Source organism: Podarcis pityusensis, assembly GCF_964106645.2.
Source record: "Podarcis pityusensis genome assembly, chromosome: 6".
Taxonomy (NCBI): Eukaryota; Metazoa; Chordata; class Lepidosauria; order Squamata; family Lacertidae; genus Podarcis; species Podarcis pityusensis.
In genome coordinates, this window is record NC_138030.1 from 41046001 (window position 1) to 41061859 (window position 15859).

Genomic DNA, 15859 nt, shown 5'->3' on the forward strand with positions numbered 1-15859 from the left:
AATTTATCACCTGCCCTTCACCAGCAGCTCCCAGAATTAATTCAGAATGAGAAACAGTTAAAACATGTCACAAGAATAAAAAATAAAATAAATGCACACACTATTTATACGTCCTGCAGAGGATTATGATGTTGATGTGTATTTTTTTAAATTTGCCATTAGAACCCTAGGGACAAATCAGCTAGCTTCCTGGTTCAGTATAGTCTTCTTAATATCACCTTTACAATACGATATGCCAGTATGAATGTAATAGTTTGGCATTGCTGGCATGATGCTACAGTTGGAACAGCTGGTTTGTGACATCACAATTTGATAACTGCACCGGCATCGCAGAGGCATTAATGACTGAATGAACACTGAAGAAAAGAGCAGGGTTCAGATCCTTCTCACTTAATGGTTAGTTTGGGAAAATGGTAAACTGCTTGACTGATGAAGTCCTGATGTTCCTCGTCTACAGTGCTGCAAATTTGAAACTACCTGCAAATTCAAAACTAATCTTTGTAATTTCTTGTAGTTTGGTAGTATTTTCAATTTGAATCCACAATGCACAAGTCACTGTTGCGTAAGTATTGCTTCTTGTTTTGCCTGCTTTCTGTGGTACCAGATTTACGAGTGGGTGGGTAGAGTAAGATTATTGGTAGAATTTGGGGTTAGTGCAAGGTAGTCATCAAACTCCATCCTGGTTCTGGCGTCATACATCTACAATAGTTGAGTCCCCGCCCCCCACATTTATTCAGATGCTCTCTTCCCCTCCAGGCAGGTCTGCTATAGCGATCTGTGCAGTTGGAGAGCATTTCTTTCCATACTGGCCTCGGCTGGCAGGACTAGAGAGCGATTGACAAGCCAGAGCAGTGTGCTAAATGAATGAACTAAGAGTTTTATTCAGTGTATAGCAGCTTCATACTTTCCTATGGCTTGTGAAGTTTGGAAAACTATAGTACATTTCAGACTAGAGACCTCAAATCAAAATTCCAGGGCAGGCCTCTTGTCAGAGTTCACTTCTGCTGAAAGTTTGTTTAGGAACTACAATAATTGTGCTCCTACTACTCTTCCTGAAGTACCTTTTACATACATATATTGTCACAGGTCATAAAATCTATGTTAAAATGGAAAACACTGCTGTCATGGCAAGTCTGATGCAGATTTTTTTACATTGCCAGAAAACCCAAGTTTAGCTCTGATGGTCTAATTATGTATTAAGGCAGTAAAGAGAAACCAGTTGGGGGATCCAGGAAGTTTTTTTTGTTTACAGTGGTGCCTCGCAAGACGAAATTAATCCGTTCTGCGAGTCTCTTCGTCTTGCGGTTTTTTCGTCTTGCGAAGCACGGCTATTAGCGGCTTAGCGGCTTTAAGAAAAAGGAAACAAACTCGCAAGAACTCGCAAGACGTTTCGTCTTGCGAAGCAAGCCCATAGGGAAATTCGTCTTGTGGAACGACTCAAAAAACGGAAAACTTTCGTCTTGCGCGTTTTTCGTCTTGCGAGGCATTCGTCTTGCGAGGTACCACTGTACTGTTGTGCTGCTTCTGTCTTTTTCTATAATTTTTCAGAGAAGCACCTGATCTTGAGTGACTCAGTATTGGTTTTGGATTGTGGTGAAAGTACCATAAAGCTGTGAGGCTGCAATCCAATGCATATATTAGCAGATGTGAAGTCGCTGTGGCTCTCCAGATGTTTCTGGGCTCCAAGCCCAGCTGGTAAAACGAAAGATTGGTGGGGACAGGAATTATAGTCCAATAACAGCTTGGAGGGCTACAACTGTCCCAGCTCTGGGCTGTAGGATTGCAATCATAATTAATTTACTAAGTTCTGCTGATTTGTTGATTATGCTAAGCTTTTTTTATGTGATATGATTGTGCTAGGGAGGCTGTGTCTGCCTGAACATGCCACCCAGAGATTGACTTAACAAAGCATTGCATAGCACTGTGCTACATAGCTGTTAACGTTTCCCATTCTTTTAAGGGAAATTCCCTTATTCCGAATAGGATTCCTGTCAAGAAAAGGTAAAAGTTGACAGCTATGCTGTGCTACTAATTGCACCTTCCTGCTTAAATTTGCTCACCTTTTGAATAAGTTTCTTTCCCTTGGCAGGATGCCACCTGGCTGCTTTTTGTATTCCAAGAATGTCTTACGGCTGGGGAGCGGGTTCAGGAAAAGGCATCTCTTTCACACCACAGAAACATTTATGATATTTTTAACAAAGGATGATATGCAGGAGGTCATATAACGAGGCCGCCCAATGGATTGTAAAAGGACTCTCCAAGTATGATGGCTACAGAATCTGGCTTGGCCCTGGGCACATTGGCCTTTGCTTTCTTTGTACCGCTGTCGGTGGCTTCTCATGAGGCAGTGACCATTCCCAAAGCCCTGATGACGGCTTCGGGAAGAGTTATAGTCAGTTCCACAAGCTGCAGCGTCACCTGTGGGCTGGGTTACAAGGAAGAAGAGTCATGTGAGATTAGGCCTGATGGGCAAAGGAGAGGCTGCAGACGACGGAAGGTGGACTGTTTGAACAGTTGGATCTGTGGGATGCGGCACTTCACCGCCCTGGTGGGCAGGCCGTTCGAGATCAGCTGCCTAACCACTGCGGAGATAGGTCCCGACACCCAGAGCTTCAGCTACACATGGAGGCTGGCCCGAGGCATCATCACAACAGACGATACTCTCTTTGCCCCTTTCAAGAATCCTGGCTTTGTTATTAAGCTTTACCCCGCTGAGGAATACGATGCGGGGACGTACAGGTGCGATGTGCAGTTCATGAAAAACTACAAGGTTGTCAAGAGAATCTACTTTGGACTTCGCGTGATCCCTGGCGACATGGTGGATTTGAATTTTGACAAATCCTTAACGCTGGAACAGCAATCAGAAAGTGAAAATAACCAACAGAACGCCACCAGCATGCCAGCTCAGGGTCGGTGGGGCTCTTGGCGCCAGAGGGCTGTGTTTGTGTTTCTGGTTGGCATTGGAAGCGGCTTGGTGCTCGGGGCTGTGTTGCACAGCCTTCTCTACTGTGTCCTGTGCCCCAACCCCCATGAAAACGATGAAGGTGATGGGGAATGAGATGTGCTGTTTTGTAGACTTGCTATATTAGATTGCTCTTGTACACCGCAATTTCACTATGTTAATCTTATCACTTCAGGCTTATGAAGATCATTTGGTGACGTTAATCATAAACATAGTTCCATTTGATTTATTAGAGAGTAATAAAATTCCATCCTGTGCCTTAATGGTAAAAGGTTAAGTGTGGGGAAACTGTTTTCTGCCCACAGGCCACATTTTCTCATAGACAGTGTTCAGGGGGCCACATAACGATAGTGGGTGGGGCCAGAGGGAAAAGTGGGTAGGACAAAGAATGAGACTCTTCCAGTAGGCTGCATTCCAGCTACGAGAAAGCCAGAGGTTTCTACACTTGCCCACATAACAAACCAACCTCTCCATGATGCAAGAGGTATCAGAGTTCATGGACATATGCCATGCAGGAATAAGCACTCGAGGAGGATACTGGGGAGGGGGCCTGCCAAGGGGCGTGGCCTAGATAGAGAGCCACACATGGCCTTCAAGTCTGAGGTGCCCAACCGCTGGTTTGAAGCCAAAACCTCTGAAAGGTAGTGCAAAATCTGAGAATCTGTTACAGCTAGTGGGTTCTGTGGTAAGAGTACATGCTTTGCCTGAGCTACACTACTGCCTTGGTGGGTGAGCAGTTGACATTCTCTTGGGAATAATATCTGAGAATTTGATGGATGTTCCTTTCCTGTAAGGTGGGTTCCTTGGCCAAATTCATGACAGGTTCTTTCTATGACAAGTGGGCCTCAGTGTGACAGGGAGCTAAGTGGTCCAGACATGCAGACGATGACACCTTAAAAGGGAAAAACCTAATGTTTTCTTCTTATTGGCTCCCAATACATTTCGGCATTAGCTTGCAGGTTTTTTTTTAATTTCTCATGAAAATTCTATATGGTTCCCATGCAAATTTCTCACGATAGACACATATTTGCTAACAAATTTCCCTAATAGCATGCATTGAATGTTATTTTTCACTAAGCTAATGTGTTTCTATACACAGGTTCTCCTGTACACACGTTTTTGCACACGTTATTTGGTTGGAAAACTCCCAACACAAAATTCAGAGAAGTCCAAATTTCAGAGGAGCTGTGCTTTTGTTTGGATGTTTTGGGAAGTGTGAATCAGGTAGGTTTGCATTAAAATCCCAACCAAACTTCTCCTTCCATCCCTCCCAGCATAGTTCAGACAATTTGAACCGCCTTTCCACCCCTGAAGGCATAATCGAAATTTAGGGGAGTACTGCACCCCCTGAAAAAAAATTGCACAGTATATCTATGCATTTGCACAATTTCCCATGGTTGCCATCTCAGAGATTTCCCCAACATTTCAATACAGGATGGTATATTTGCCAGGGTGGGTGGTGGCTATGTTTCAGCTTAACAAAGACCCCACCCCCACTCTTACCCTGATTGCCTTCCTTTGTCCAGCTAGTGGGGATATCAGCACTGTCTTTATTTTTTCTGGCTCACACTTCCAACCTCTTGCTCAAATCATTCCCAACTTCTGGTTGGAAGAAATACACGTTTGGAAATAAGTCACAATGGAGATGTTCACTGAAGTCTTTTTGAAGATCTTTATTTAAGAACTGCGTGCTACTGTAGTCAATAAGTAACATTAATCATAATCTGTTTACAATGCTTGGGGGCTTTTTTTTAGTTGTTCTATTCATTTCTTTAAAAAAATAGTGTACAACAAAATTACTGAGAATGTACTTGCGCCACCCCCATTTCCTGTACAATGAAACTGGAATAGAAGAGGCAAAGGAGAGTTCTTGAAGATAGTGTAAGGTTTTCAAGTTAAGTGCGAGGAAGCCAGACCCCAGATTAGTGATTAGGCAAAGCCAGAAGAAAAATGTCTTCCATGGGTGGCCAATGTGGTCCCCTCACTTGATGCTGTGAACTGCAACTCTCATCAATCACCCAGGGCCATTGGCAGTGCTGGTTGGGTTTGCTGAGGGCAGCAGTCCACACCTTGAGGCCACCACATGGGCTGCTCCTGCTGTGGTCAGTATCAAAAGCTTGGGAGTCCACATCAGTTGTGTCATTGCGATGTGGCTTTGGTGAGCTCCACTACAATCTATAGAGTAGGGGTGGCCAACAAGGTGCCTGCCAGATGTTGTTAGACTCCAGCTCCCATCATCCCTAGCAAGCCTGGCCAGTGATTAGAAATGACAGGAGTTGTAGTCCAAAACACCTGGAGAATGCTAGGAGGCCACAGACTACATTCAGCTTGTGTTAAGTTAATGGCCGTGTTACCTGGAATGGGCACATCCTTCCCTTTCCATACATGGTCTTTGGAACAGGTGAATGACCACATGCTGTTGCAGTTACCTTAGGCCACTGGGTTGCTTCAAAACAAAGAAAGCAGGAATCCTTCCAAACAAAACCATACCATGCATACCACAGAACACACCAATGACATCCTTGACCTTGCTTGACCTTCACGCTCAAATCAGATGGAGAAAACCTTACTACCATCAGTGGATGAAAGCAGTGAAAGGCAGGCAGGCAAAACACGTTATTTGTGAAAAATAAAAATGCCGGTCTAAGTGTGGATAAAAAAAATGAAAATGACAAACAGTGTGGATCATGCCTTAGTGAATTATTGTATTTAGCAGTCAAACTAATCAAACCATGCTGTGTAATGGACACAGCTATAATGGGGAAAATATGTATGTATATTTATATATATCTTGGGGATATATATAAAGGGGAAAGTTGTATTGTATTCTGGTAGTCAGTTCCTAACAGCCCTGATCCAGGGAATCTCAACTGCAAGAGGAGGATACAGAACTGCGGCAGCATTCAGGAAGCTGTTCCCTGCACACCCACAATGTGACCAGCACTGATCTCCCACTAGGTGACTGGCAGGAGGGGCACTGAGCCTAAGGTGGGCACTTGCTTCTCTCTGATGAAAGTAGGGATGGGGAACCCATGGCTTTTTAGATATTGTTGGACTATACCTCCCATCATACCCGATTATTGACCATGCTGGGAGTTGGAGTCTAATAACACCAAGAGGGCCACAGCCTTCCCACCGCTGGAACAATCCTTGGCATTACTAGTGATGCCAAGCTGCACGGGGAAAACCTCTGTAGGTCCAGAGTGCAGATTTGTCAATGTCATGGGAAAATGCTTAAGGGTGGGCAGGCTTCAGTTTTGCAGTATCCACTTTTTGGATTGGGAGGGAAAGGAGCAAAGGACATACACTTGAAGCGTATTGCTACGCAAATTTGCTCGGAGGCAGATATGTACCAGATAGGAGCTTCAGGACTGAATAAAGTAAAATATATTAAAATGAAAGCAGCAATACGAAAACCCACAAATCCACACCTGAATACAAGCTCATAGATGACAGTTTGGGGAACCCCTGATCTAGCTTCAGTCTTTTCACTAACACTGTAAAGTAAGCCAGCATTATTGCAGGTATAGACTGAGAGTAGACCACCTAAGACAACACAATGAGTTAATGACAGAGATTTGATTCAAACCATGGACTTCATAGGTCCCTTTAGCCACTATGTTTACCCCCAGCTCTCTGGGACCCAGAAATCTTTGCCAATCTAGGTAAAGGTAAAAGACCCCTGGATGGTTAAGTCCAGTCAAAGGCAACTGGGGTTGCATTGCTAATCTCGCTTTCAGGCTGAGGGAGCTGGCGTTTATCCACAGACAGTTTTCCCGGTCATGTGGCCAGCATAACTAATCAGCTTCTGGCGCAACAGAACACTGACGGGAACCAGAGCACACAAAAATGCCGTTTACCTTCCCACTGCAGCGGTACCTATTTATCTACTTGCACTGGCGTGCTTTTGAACTGCTAGGCTGGCAGAAGCAGAGCAATGGGAGCTCACCCCGCCACGGGGATTCGAACCGCCGACCTTCCAATCGGCAAGCCCAAGAGGCTCAGTGGTTTAGACCACAGCTCCACCCGTGTCCCAATCTACTGCAAGTCCTCAAGACAGCTATCAGTAGATGCCTCTCTACTGTTCGCTTGCCTGAAAACACTGATACAGTATAAAACCTGAATGTGTACTGCAGTTTTATTTATACAGGGTAAGTTGGAGTATGAATGTAAATGTAACAAAAAGAATATATTTCAATGCATGAGAAGAAATAACACAAATTCAAAAACAAATGCACATATAAATATACATACATACATACACACGTAATTTCACAGGGCTATTTATCATACATCCTAATCGTGTCTCACTTTTATATTTTAAAACACTGCTTTATTTTAAACAGCAAGTCTGAAGTCTACAGTGACACTCATGGAAAAAAGTCAACTGGTATCCTTTCCAATCAATGTGTCACAGGTGAATTTTGCCAGTAATATGCCAGGGATGCAGTTCAGCATGAAGATACCTGCCCTGAGCCCCACCTGAGCCCAAGGAAATGTTAACATTTGCAAAGTGTCTCTGGCATGCCCAGTTCTATCCCATTCTATGCACATTACATAAACTATAACAAACTGTTTCATTAGCACAGCTATAGGCATGAAGTTCTCCACAGGGTTCAGCCTCGTTTGAAGCCGAGCGGAATTGGAAGTATTCTAGATTGCATGCTAGAATACAACAAGGATGTCTTTTTTTGCTTCTCTGGAGAAATTCCCTCATTCTAAAATACAGCCTACCAAAACACACTGATGCACTGCACAAATGCCTACCTTGCATGCTTTTAGATAAGGGCACGAAACACTCTTATATGGCCCACGCAGGGGACATGGTCTGCCTCTCCCTTTTTGCCTGTGTGGAACAAAATATCCCGCTTGCTTTTCTATACACCCTGACTTGAGTTTGCGCACTGCTGTCAAAATACTCCTTCAGGTCAACAGGAGAGAAGAACTGCAACAAAACAATATATGCAACTGAAAAGTACAATAACATTTTCGTAGCAATTTGGAGTCCTCAAAGTGCTCCTCGTACATGATCTCAGAGATCCTTACAAATCATCCTGAAAGGCAAATCAGTATTATTATCACATCCCCTATTACAGATGAGGCACTGAGGTTGAGTGATAGCGGCTTGTCTAAGGCCACCTACTGCATCCATGGCAGAGGCAAGCTGTGAATCAAGCAACTCTTGGTTTACAGGTCATGTCTCTTAGCCAATCACAACGCTGTGTTAGCTCCCAAAGAAATAGCTTCCAGCTAGAGATAGGCAGATCTGTCTATTTCCAGTCTCTGTCAGTTTCTCACATGTTCGTTCACAAATCTATCACTTCCTGCTTTATCAATCTGCAATTTATTAAAAATCAATACAGAAATTCATATTTAAATATCATTTAAATATGTATTTTTATTACAAAAATCATATTTAAATGTGTATTTCATATCCATGTGTGCATTTCTAAATCTACTTTAACCTTAAAAAACACTTATTATTATTTTTACACATTTTGGTATGTATTTTGGGCCAAGAAGTGCAAAATCGAAGGTCAACTATGGTCCAATCCACGTATTAGGCATATATTAGCCTGGGAGATGCAAATAAGGTCAGTCTGCTTAAAAATATGCTCTTTCATCCCCACTTCCAACAGTCCAGTGCAAGCTGAGGATACCTTCAACACTTTCTTCTGTCAGGATAAAGATTTTTTGTTTGTTTTTTAAGAAGGCAGCTTGGTTTGGCACCCACCTACCCCTTAGATGGAGGAGAGAACAACCAAGGGTGTCCCTGGGAAAGAGCAGAAGAGGAATGAGATACAACTAGCTTAACACGAAGGTGGAACTCCTTGGCCAAGGAGGTAGGGCCTAGGCCCTGACTGGATTCATAGACCTTAGTGAAGAAAAAAGGCCTTTTCATACCCTTGAAAAGAGACAAGGCTACACCCCATCAAACTCAACAGAGATGAGCAGAGCAACAAGATGTATCCCGCCAGTGGCCGTTTTTAATAGAATGCAAATGTAAAACTATTGGCATCGCACTTATACACAATGCTAGTAAAGTTACTCTACAGTTTTTAGGTTTTCCACATTACCAAAGTAGAGCAGACTATGTTGAAGGGGTGATACAAGACCACTGGAAAACAGGTTTCTGCGTACTTTTCAGTTTGCATCTTGTTTAAGCATCAAAATATCAAGGCTCAGTTTTTCAAACACCCAGCCGTCATCACTTGGCCCTCCCTGCCCAGGTTGTCAGGAGAACTCGGCATGCTGGGTGAGCACTTCCTTTTCCATCCCATGTTATATTACCTCTCACTGTTGAGGACAGGTATGGTGAACCTGTGGCCCTCCAGATGTTGATGAACTTCAACTCCCATCATCAGTAATCAGCATGGCCAATGGTCAGGGATGATGGTAGTCCAGCAGCATCTGGAGAACCAAAGATACTCTGAACGCTGCCACCAGTATTTAATTTCTGGAAGAGCAAAATGGTGGAACTCAAACTTGCCTGGAACCCACACCCTCTAATCAGATTCCATTCCATGGCTATCTAGAGGAGAGGTTAAGGTATGCTGCACATTTTCAAAGGCAACTTGGTTTGATCACTTGATAGGTTCCTGGTCCAAGTTCTAGCTTAATTTAAGCTTAGTATACCATAATGTGTCATGCAGAGATAACTCACACCTGATGCTTCTGAGTAACTACAAGTGACATATCTTGAGTAGCCACAGTTCAATGGTAGACCACATGAAGTAGGTCCCTGGTTCATTTCCCAGTATCTAGTTACAAACAATTTGGGAACAAACTTTGCTTCATAAGTTGGAGAGATTCCCTTAATGCCAACAAAACCTCTTAATGTCAACCAATCTACCCCAAACAAGAAATATACCAAGCCTTCAATAAAAATAGAGCAAGAACTCTAAAATTCACATAAAATATACAAATCATAGCTATAACTTGCATTGGAACAACAGAAGAGCTTCCATCAAAAGGGGAAGCTAGCAGATAATTTAAGACTAACATTTCTAAAAAGGATGTAAATTATGGAGGACAATTCACATTCTATGTAGGTACCTTAGGACTGGAGCAGACACAATAAAATAGACTTGTAACGAACGTTTTCTTTCTCTAGCTTTCTCCTTTGAAGGTGAGTGAAGTACCTATATTTACCCCCTTATTAGAGCTGATAATGACTTGGGGAGACACTGCCAGAGTTGATCACCACCTCTCCAGCCAACCGAGTAGCTACAGGGGTTGCTACCCACATTCGTTCAACACTGTGAAATATGAAGAACACCATCACCAAGGGGGAAAACACCATAATCAAGCCATTTCTGTATGTTTAAGATCTGAAGAAGTTGTCCAATCACTAAAAGAAGCAACTCCTGCACCTTAAACGTTTCCCTTCCCATCTGGCTGGGTAGCCCCAGTAAGCATCTGTCCTATTTTCTGAGTTCAGGAAAGTACGAGGGTGTTTTATAGTGCGTAACAGGATTCCTACACTAATCTTATTGGTTCGTTCTTACAAGCTGTTTGGGGAGCTGAAGTTTTTCCCCCTTCCTTAGTCTACGAAAGATGTAAAGCACACTAAGAGAGATCAACCAGATAAGAACAAACATTAAATCACTGAAGAATGTTCGGAGAAACAAAAGGTGTCTGTCAGCATTCTTATGTCTCAGTTCAGGCGCTCGATTGATCTACTATTTAGTTCTGACAGTGATCAGTAGGCATTGAGAGGCATAACATTTCCAAATATTTATTGGTTTGGCAACCACACATGACCTGAGAACTTTCCTACAGGTGGAAAGGCAAGACAACTTAATAGATTGAATTTGCTCTCAGGTCCAAGGCAGGTTAATGGAAGTTTGGACAGATGATATTACTATGTAAAAGTGGAAAGAGGCTTCTGCAGTAACCACCTCCAGTCTACCGCATTCAAACGTCCTTTTAGACAGACCCTGAACCTTTCCCTCCTGACATAAAAGCTCCTCTGGTATCTCTTTCTCTTCAGAACACCTAGTGGAGTGGGGCAGGGGGAGGAGAAGGAAAGAAAACCAAAGGAAAATGCAAGAACTGGTAAATGCATGTGTGTTGCGCCAAGTGTGGCAAAGCACCGAAGATTACAAGCAGCACATACTGGGTGGAAGCCACATGGCAAGGCAACTTAATGTTTTTGGTTCCACCCGTGAGAGCCTCAATTTTCTACTTTTGGCAACCCATTCACAAAGCTCTGCTTGCTTCTTCTAAAGTCTGGGGTGGGAAATGCTTGTCCATCACCATTAGCTTTCTCCACTTCAGTTGGTTGCCATGAAAGGCAGTGATTAGACTAATGCTGCCACTCAGTGAGTTCTCCTTCATCTTTGAACCCAAGAGTCGTCAGTTCAATACTGGCTGGAATGATACAGAGCATGCTCGTCTCTTTGAAAACCTCTCCTCAAAAGATACTGCGTTTATTCTGCAATTTAAAAAAAGAAAGAAAGAAAACAAGGTTCAAGATTGAGTTTTAAGAGTCTGTTTCCTTCTGTACATGGCTTTGTAAGGCAGAAGAATCTACTGAATACAGTAATATGAGACAGCCAGTTTCCAGAATTCATATGAAATTCATCCTTTTGTTTCTTCAGTTAAAAAAAACCACTGACTGATTAAAGACTCGCGTCTTGTATGAAATATTCTATTTTCTAAAAAAAGAAAAAGGAAGAAAAGAGTATATATATATATTTTCTCTTGAGTTCTTTTCTACTACTAGTTGTAGTAGAAATTTGCACTCCCAATGGTCAGTTGTTGATTTGCTCTCTGGCTTGATGAGGAGGAATCCAACATCTCTCTTTAACAGGGGCTGGTTATCAGAGCTCCAAGCAACCCATTAGTGCAGACAGAATTAGTGAGTACATCAGAGCAACCACTGTATTTGCCACTGGACGGTCAGCAGAATTTTGCACCATCATACTGGTCCCTGTAAGAAAGAAACAATGCTGTTGAGTTGCAAAAACACAAGTAAAAAGGCCCTTTGTTTTGAACAAGCAGAAGCTTCAGAATTCCTTAAGTGTTTGTTCTGCGTTTTCCATTGTATGCTATGCTCCAGGGGAAGGGGAAGGCGAAGCACTGGCTCAGCAAGTCAGCATTGTTCTAGTACTGGAGCAAACTCTAGATTCCAGAACCAGTGGGGGCAGATTCTGGGGGCCTGGAGATCAATGCTATGCATGATATATTTCTGAAGCATGGCTTGGGGTCTGTGTGTTCAATGAATGCCCCACCCTATGTGCATTCTGACGTATGTGTGGAGCTTGCCTATGCTTGCATGCACATACCTGCCGCCACCTCTCATGTGATGACTGAATATGTGGAGTACCAGCCATGCTTCTAAAAGAGGCTCATGTGGTTTGTGCTTTAACTGTCCCTGTTATGGCTTTGGATTGGCTGCTGGGGCCATGACAATATAGCTGAGAATCCAGGCCTATTCAAAACACCCCACTGATGGCAAAACATTTTTGAAATGGTGGAAGCCTATTGTGTGAATGTTTATGTACCTAGAGACATGTCAAGGGTGCTTCAATCACCTGCAGTTCCCAGATTCCCTCCCTATTCCACCCATTAAATTCCCAGCTCCTCCTGTTACATGAAGGCTGTGCAGATATTTCTCAGTTTGCCCTTGACTCCCAGTTTATCCTTCTCAGTCCATCTCCCACTACAGATCTTTCTCTCCCTTTTACATAAGAGAAGTGCTCATGGTAAGATAGGCTAGTTGAAGGATGCCCAACTTTTACTTACATAAGTGAAACAAGGCCAGCCAGGAGAGAAGTATTCTAAAATACAAGCCATTTATAGTGGAATGTATTTGCACACAGAGCTTTGTTGATCTAGTCATTCAATTAGTGCATTGCTTAATTGATCACTCAACTGCTTGCGTTGCAATACATTTCTCAATATTATTGATTTACTGATGAAGAACTACTGTTTCACTCTGTTCTTCCCCAAGGTTTTTTTTGTGTGTGTGTTTTTAACCAAACCAAACACTGGCATGATTATTTTCTGACTTTGTTCCAGAGACATTTTTAAGTGTGCAGCTGATGTAACAGTCCTGCTTCTGTGTGCATATGTCAGCCACTATAACTGGATTTCTTAGGAGTTTGCTTACCTCTTCAAAATGAATTTGAGACAACTAAACTTGAGTTTTTCCTGGTGGTATGCAATGGTACACAGTAATAATAATAATAATAATAATAATAATAATAATAATAATAATATATTATTTATACCCCGCCCATCTGGCGGGGCCTCCCCAGCCACTCTGGGCGGCTTCCATAGAAACCAAAAATACACTAAAATATCACACGTTAAAAACTTCCCTGAACAGGGCTGCCTTAAGATGTCTTCTGAATGTCAGGTAGTTGTTTATCGCTTTGACATCTGCTGGAAGGGCGTTCCACAGGGCGGGCGCCACTACCAAGAAGGCCCTCTGCCTGGTTCCCTGTAGCTTTGCTTCTCGCAATGAGGGAATTGCCAGAAGGCCCTCGGCGCTGGACCTCAGCGTCCGGGCAGAACGATGGGGGTGGAGACGCTCCTTCAGGTATACTGGACCGAGGCCATTTAGGGCTTTAAAGGTCAGCACCAACACTTTGAATTGTGCTCGGAAACGTACTGGGAGCCAATGTAGGTCTTTCAAGACCGGTGTTATATGGTCTCGGCGGCCGCCCCCAGTCACCAGTCTAGCTGCCGCATTCTGGATTAGTTGTAGTTTCCGAGTCACCTTCAAAGGTAGCCCCACGTAGAGCGCATTGCAGTAGTCCAAGCGGGAGATAACCAGAGCATGCACCACTCTGGCGAGACAGTCCACAGGCAGATAGGGTCTCAGCCTACGTACCAGATGGAGCTGGTAAACAGCTGCCCTGGACACAGATTTGACCTGTGCCTCCATGGACAGCTGTGAGTCCAAAATGACTCCCAGGCTGCGCACCTGGTCCTTCAGGGGCACAGTTACCCCATTCAGGACCAGGGAATCGTCCACACCTGCCCGCCTCCTGTCCCCCAAAAACAGTACTTCTGTCTTGTCAGGATTCAGCCTCAATCTGTTAGCTGCCATCCATCCTCCAACCGCCTCCAGACACTCACAGTACCACCACCTTTTATTGGGAAGGAGGAAGAAGGGCTCTTGGACCCTGTCACAGCATTGAATCTCCTTCCCTAAGCTGGGCAAATACTTCCTGGACTTGGGGAAGGAGGTGCAAGGCTCTGACAGGATCCTGGAGCCCTTCTGCCTCCTTCCCCAAGAAGGAATTGTTCTACATGTAATTGCTTTTCCTGGCCCTGAGGAAATTTTGCACCCAGGGCAACTGACCAGAGTACCGGCACCTTTCTTTTCAAGAAACAAAGTACTGGTGCTACCCCACCCTCCACCATGCTCCACTACTGCATTGCTTCTTCAACTTCCTAAACACAGGTTCCAAACACATTTCACAGTGGTGGCTGAACCTGTACTTCTAGTGTTGTCATCAAAATTCTTATTCCCTGGCTTGGAAGTATGAACCTCAGAGCCACATGGCGCTTGCTTCAAGAGTAAGGTCGCCCTGTGATTCTTATCCAGTTAAGATTTTATTTAATCCAAGTCTGCACAGAAATGAACTCCTTTGCCCCCTCATCACCTATTTCAATTCATGGTAAACCCAGGGTTTTAATATGCATTAGAATATTTATGGGATGGGTTCCATGTCCCATTTCACTACCAAATCAAAACGCTCTGACTAAATACCCATGGACCCTCGACAGGAGTTCAGGCAAGGCACACTTCCCAACTCAAGTGTGGAACAAGAGTCGTTATTCATCCGCCACACTGGAGAAATGTGATCCAGCACTACAGCATTCAATCTTGTTATTTCCCCAGCATTTACCCCTGTTAATTTTCCACTTCACACCAAAGCAGAGAACCAAGTAACAAAGCCAGGGGAGAATAAACTTGCCCGTTACTAAAGGCAATTGATCCTGCTGTTTTCAACTTGCCTGCTGGGGCGAAAAGTTGAGCCTACACGATAAATGTAGAATAAGGAGAAAAGAGAAGAGCAGACGCACCACTGTTTCTCAGGATGCGCACCTCTGCTGGGACTCCATCTCCTCCTGGACCAGTCGTCCTGATTTGCACCACTGCATGAGTAGAGTCTTCTGGAACCATGATCTCAATCCAATTTTTGGCGGCTGTGTACAGAACAGGAGCTGAGTGCGGGTCCGACTGGTACAGCATCTATTGGGAGGAGACATGTTGAGTTTACTGTTCTTGAGTCCCCTTCAACTTCACTCCCATCCCTCAATTATTTTTAAGGAACTAGTAGTCACAGGGGCGGCACGTGCGTTTTCCAATATCTTGCAGAAGGCTCCTGAGCCTGATCTTGTGCAAATTTACTTGGGAGTTAAGCCCTTGTTTAGAAATCAAATGTTGATGGGACTTACAGATAAGGATGTGTAGAGTCACAGCTATACACCCAGAGAAAATGGAAAGCTGCCCAACGGATGCAGAACCACAGTACAGAGAAAGAATGGAGCAGCCTTTTAAGATCTGGATTTAATTCCCCCGGGAAAGCTTAGTGGTTTTTAATGTATGTATTTGATAGTTGCCTTAGTTCCGTGCTGCACACAGCATTTTATTGTGCTGGTTGTGTATCTGGACTTTTATGCCGGTTGTCTCTTAAGTTTATTGTGGTTTTATTGCAGTATGGATTTACTGTTATTTTTTATTTCATTTATTTTTTATTTGTGCAATGCCTAGAGCATTTATTTTATGAGGAGTCTCGCTCACTTGGTAAATTAATGAAATACCACCCTGCCACCCAGTGTTATTTCTCAGGGGGGTATACTTTGCACTGACTTATTATACTGCATTTCAGAAGTTAAGAATCCTTCAGCCAAGGGCGGTGGTGGAGGGGGAAC

At 43.6% G+C, this 15859-nt stretch overlaps 2 protein-coding genes across 5 annotated transcripts in view; one reads left to right on the forward strand and one right to left on the reverse strand.

Annotated features, from left to right (window-relative positions):
• Nucleotides 1–27: 27 nt before the first annotated feature.
• Nucleotides 28–3233, forward strand: TMEM81 (transmembrane protein 81). The gene is made up of 2 exons (XM_081009111.1): nucleotides 28–562; nucleotides 2090–3233. The coding sequence occupies exon 2, from the start codon at nucleotides 2264–2266 to the stop codon at nucleotides 3056–3058; it is 795 nt and encodes a 264-aa protein (XP_080865237.1). The 5' UTR covers nucleotides 28–562; nucleotides 2090–2263; the 3' UTR covers nucleotides 3059–3233.
• A 1382-nt stretch (nucleotides 3234–4615) lies between these two features.
• Nucleotides 4616–15859, reverse strand: part of CNTN2 (contactin 2) — a 71393-nt gene continuing 60149 nt past the window's right edge. For 2 of the 4 annotated variants that reach the window (XM_081010037.1, XM_081010038.1), the window contains exons 22-23: nucleotides 15008–15176; nucleotides 4616–11897 (exon numbers count right to left, since the gene is read on the reverse strand). In XM_081010037.1, coding sequence (XP_080866163.1) covers nucleotides 11788–11897; nucleotides 15008–15176 — 279 coding nt within the window. In that variant the 3' untranslated portion in view covers nucleotides 4616–11787. Of the gene's footprint in view, nucleotides 11898–14938; nucleotides 15177–15859 lie in introns of all 4 variants that reach the window. The other 2 variants (XM_081010039.1, XM_081010040.1) reach the window with 2 other exon arrangements.

Coding starts and splice junctions, on each gene's coding strand:
- TMEM81 (XM_081009111.1), top strand. CDS start 2,264: ATGATGGCTACAGAATCTGGCTTGGCCCTGGGCACATTGGCCTTTGCT.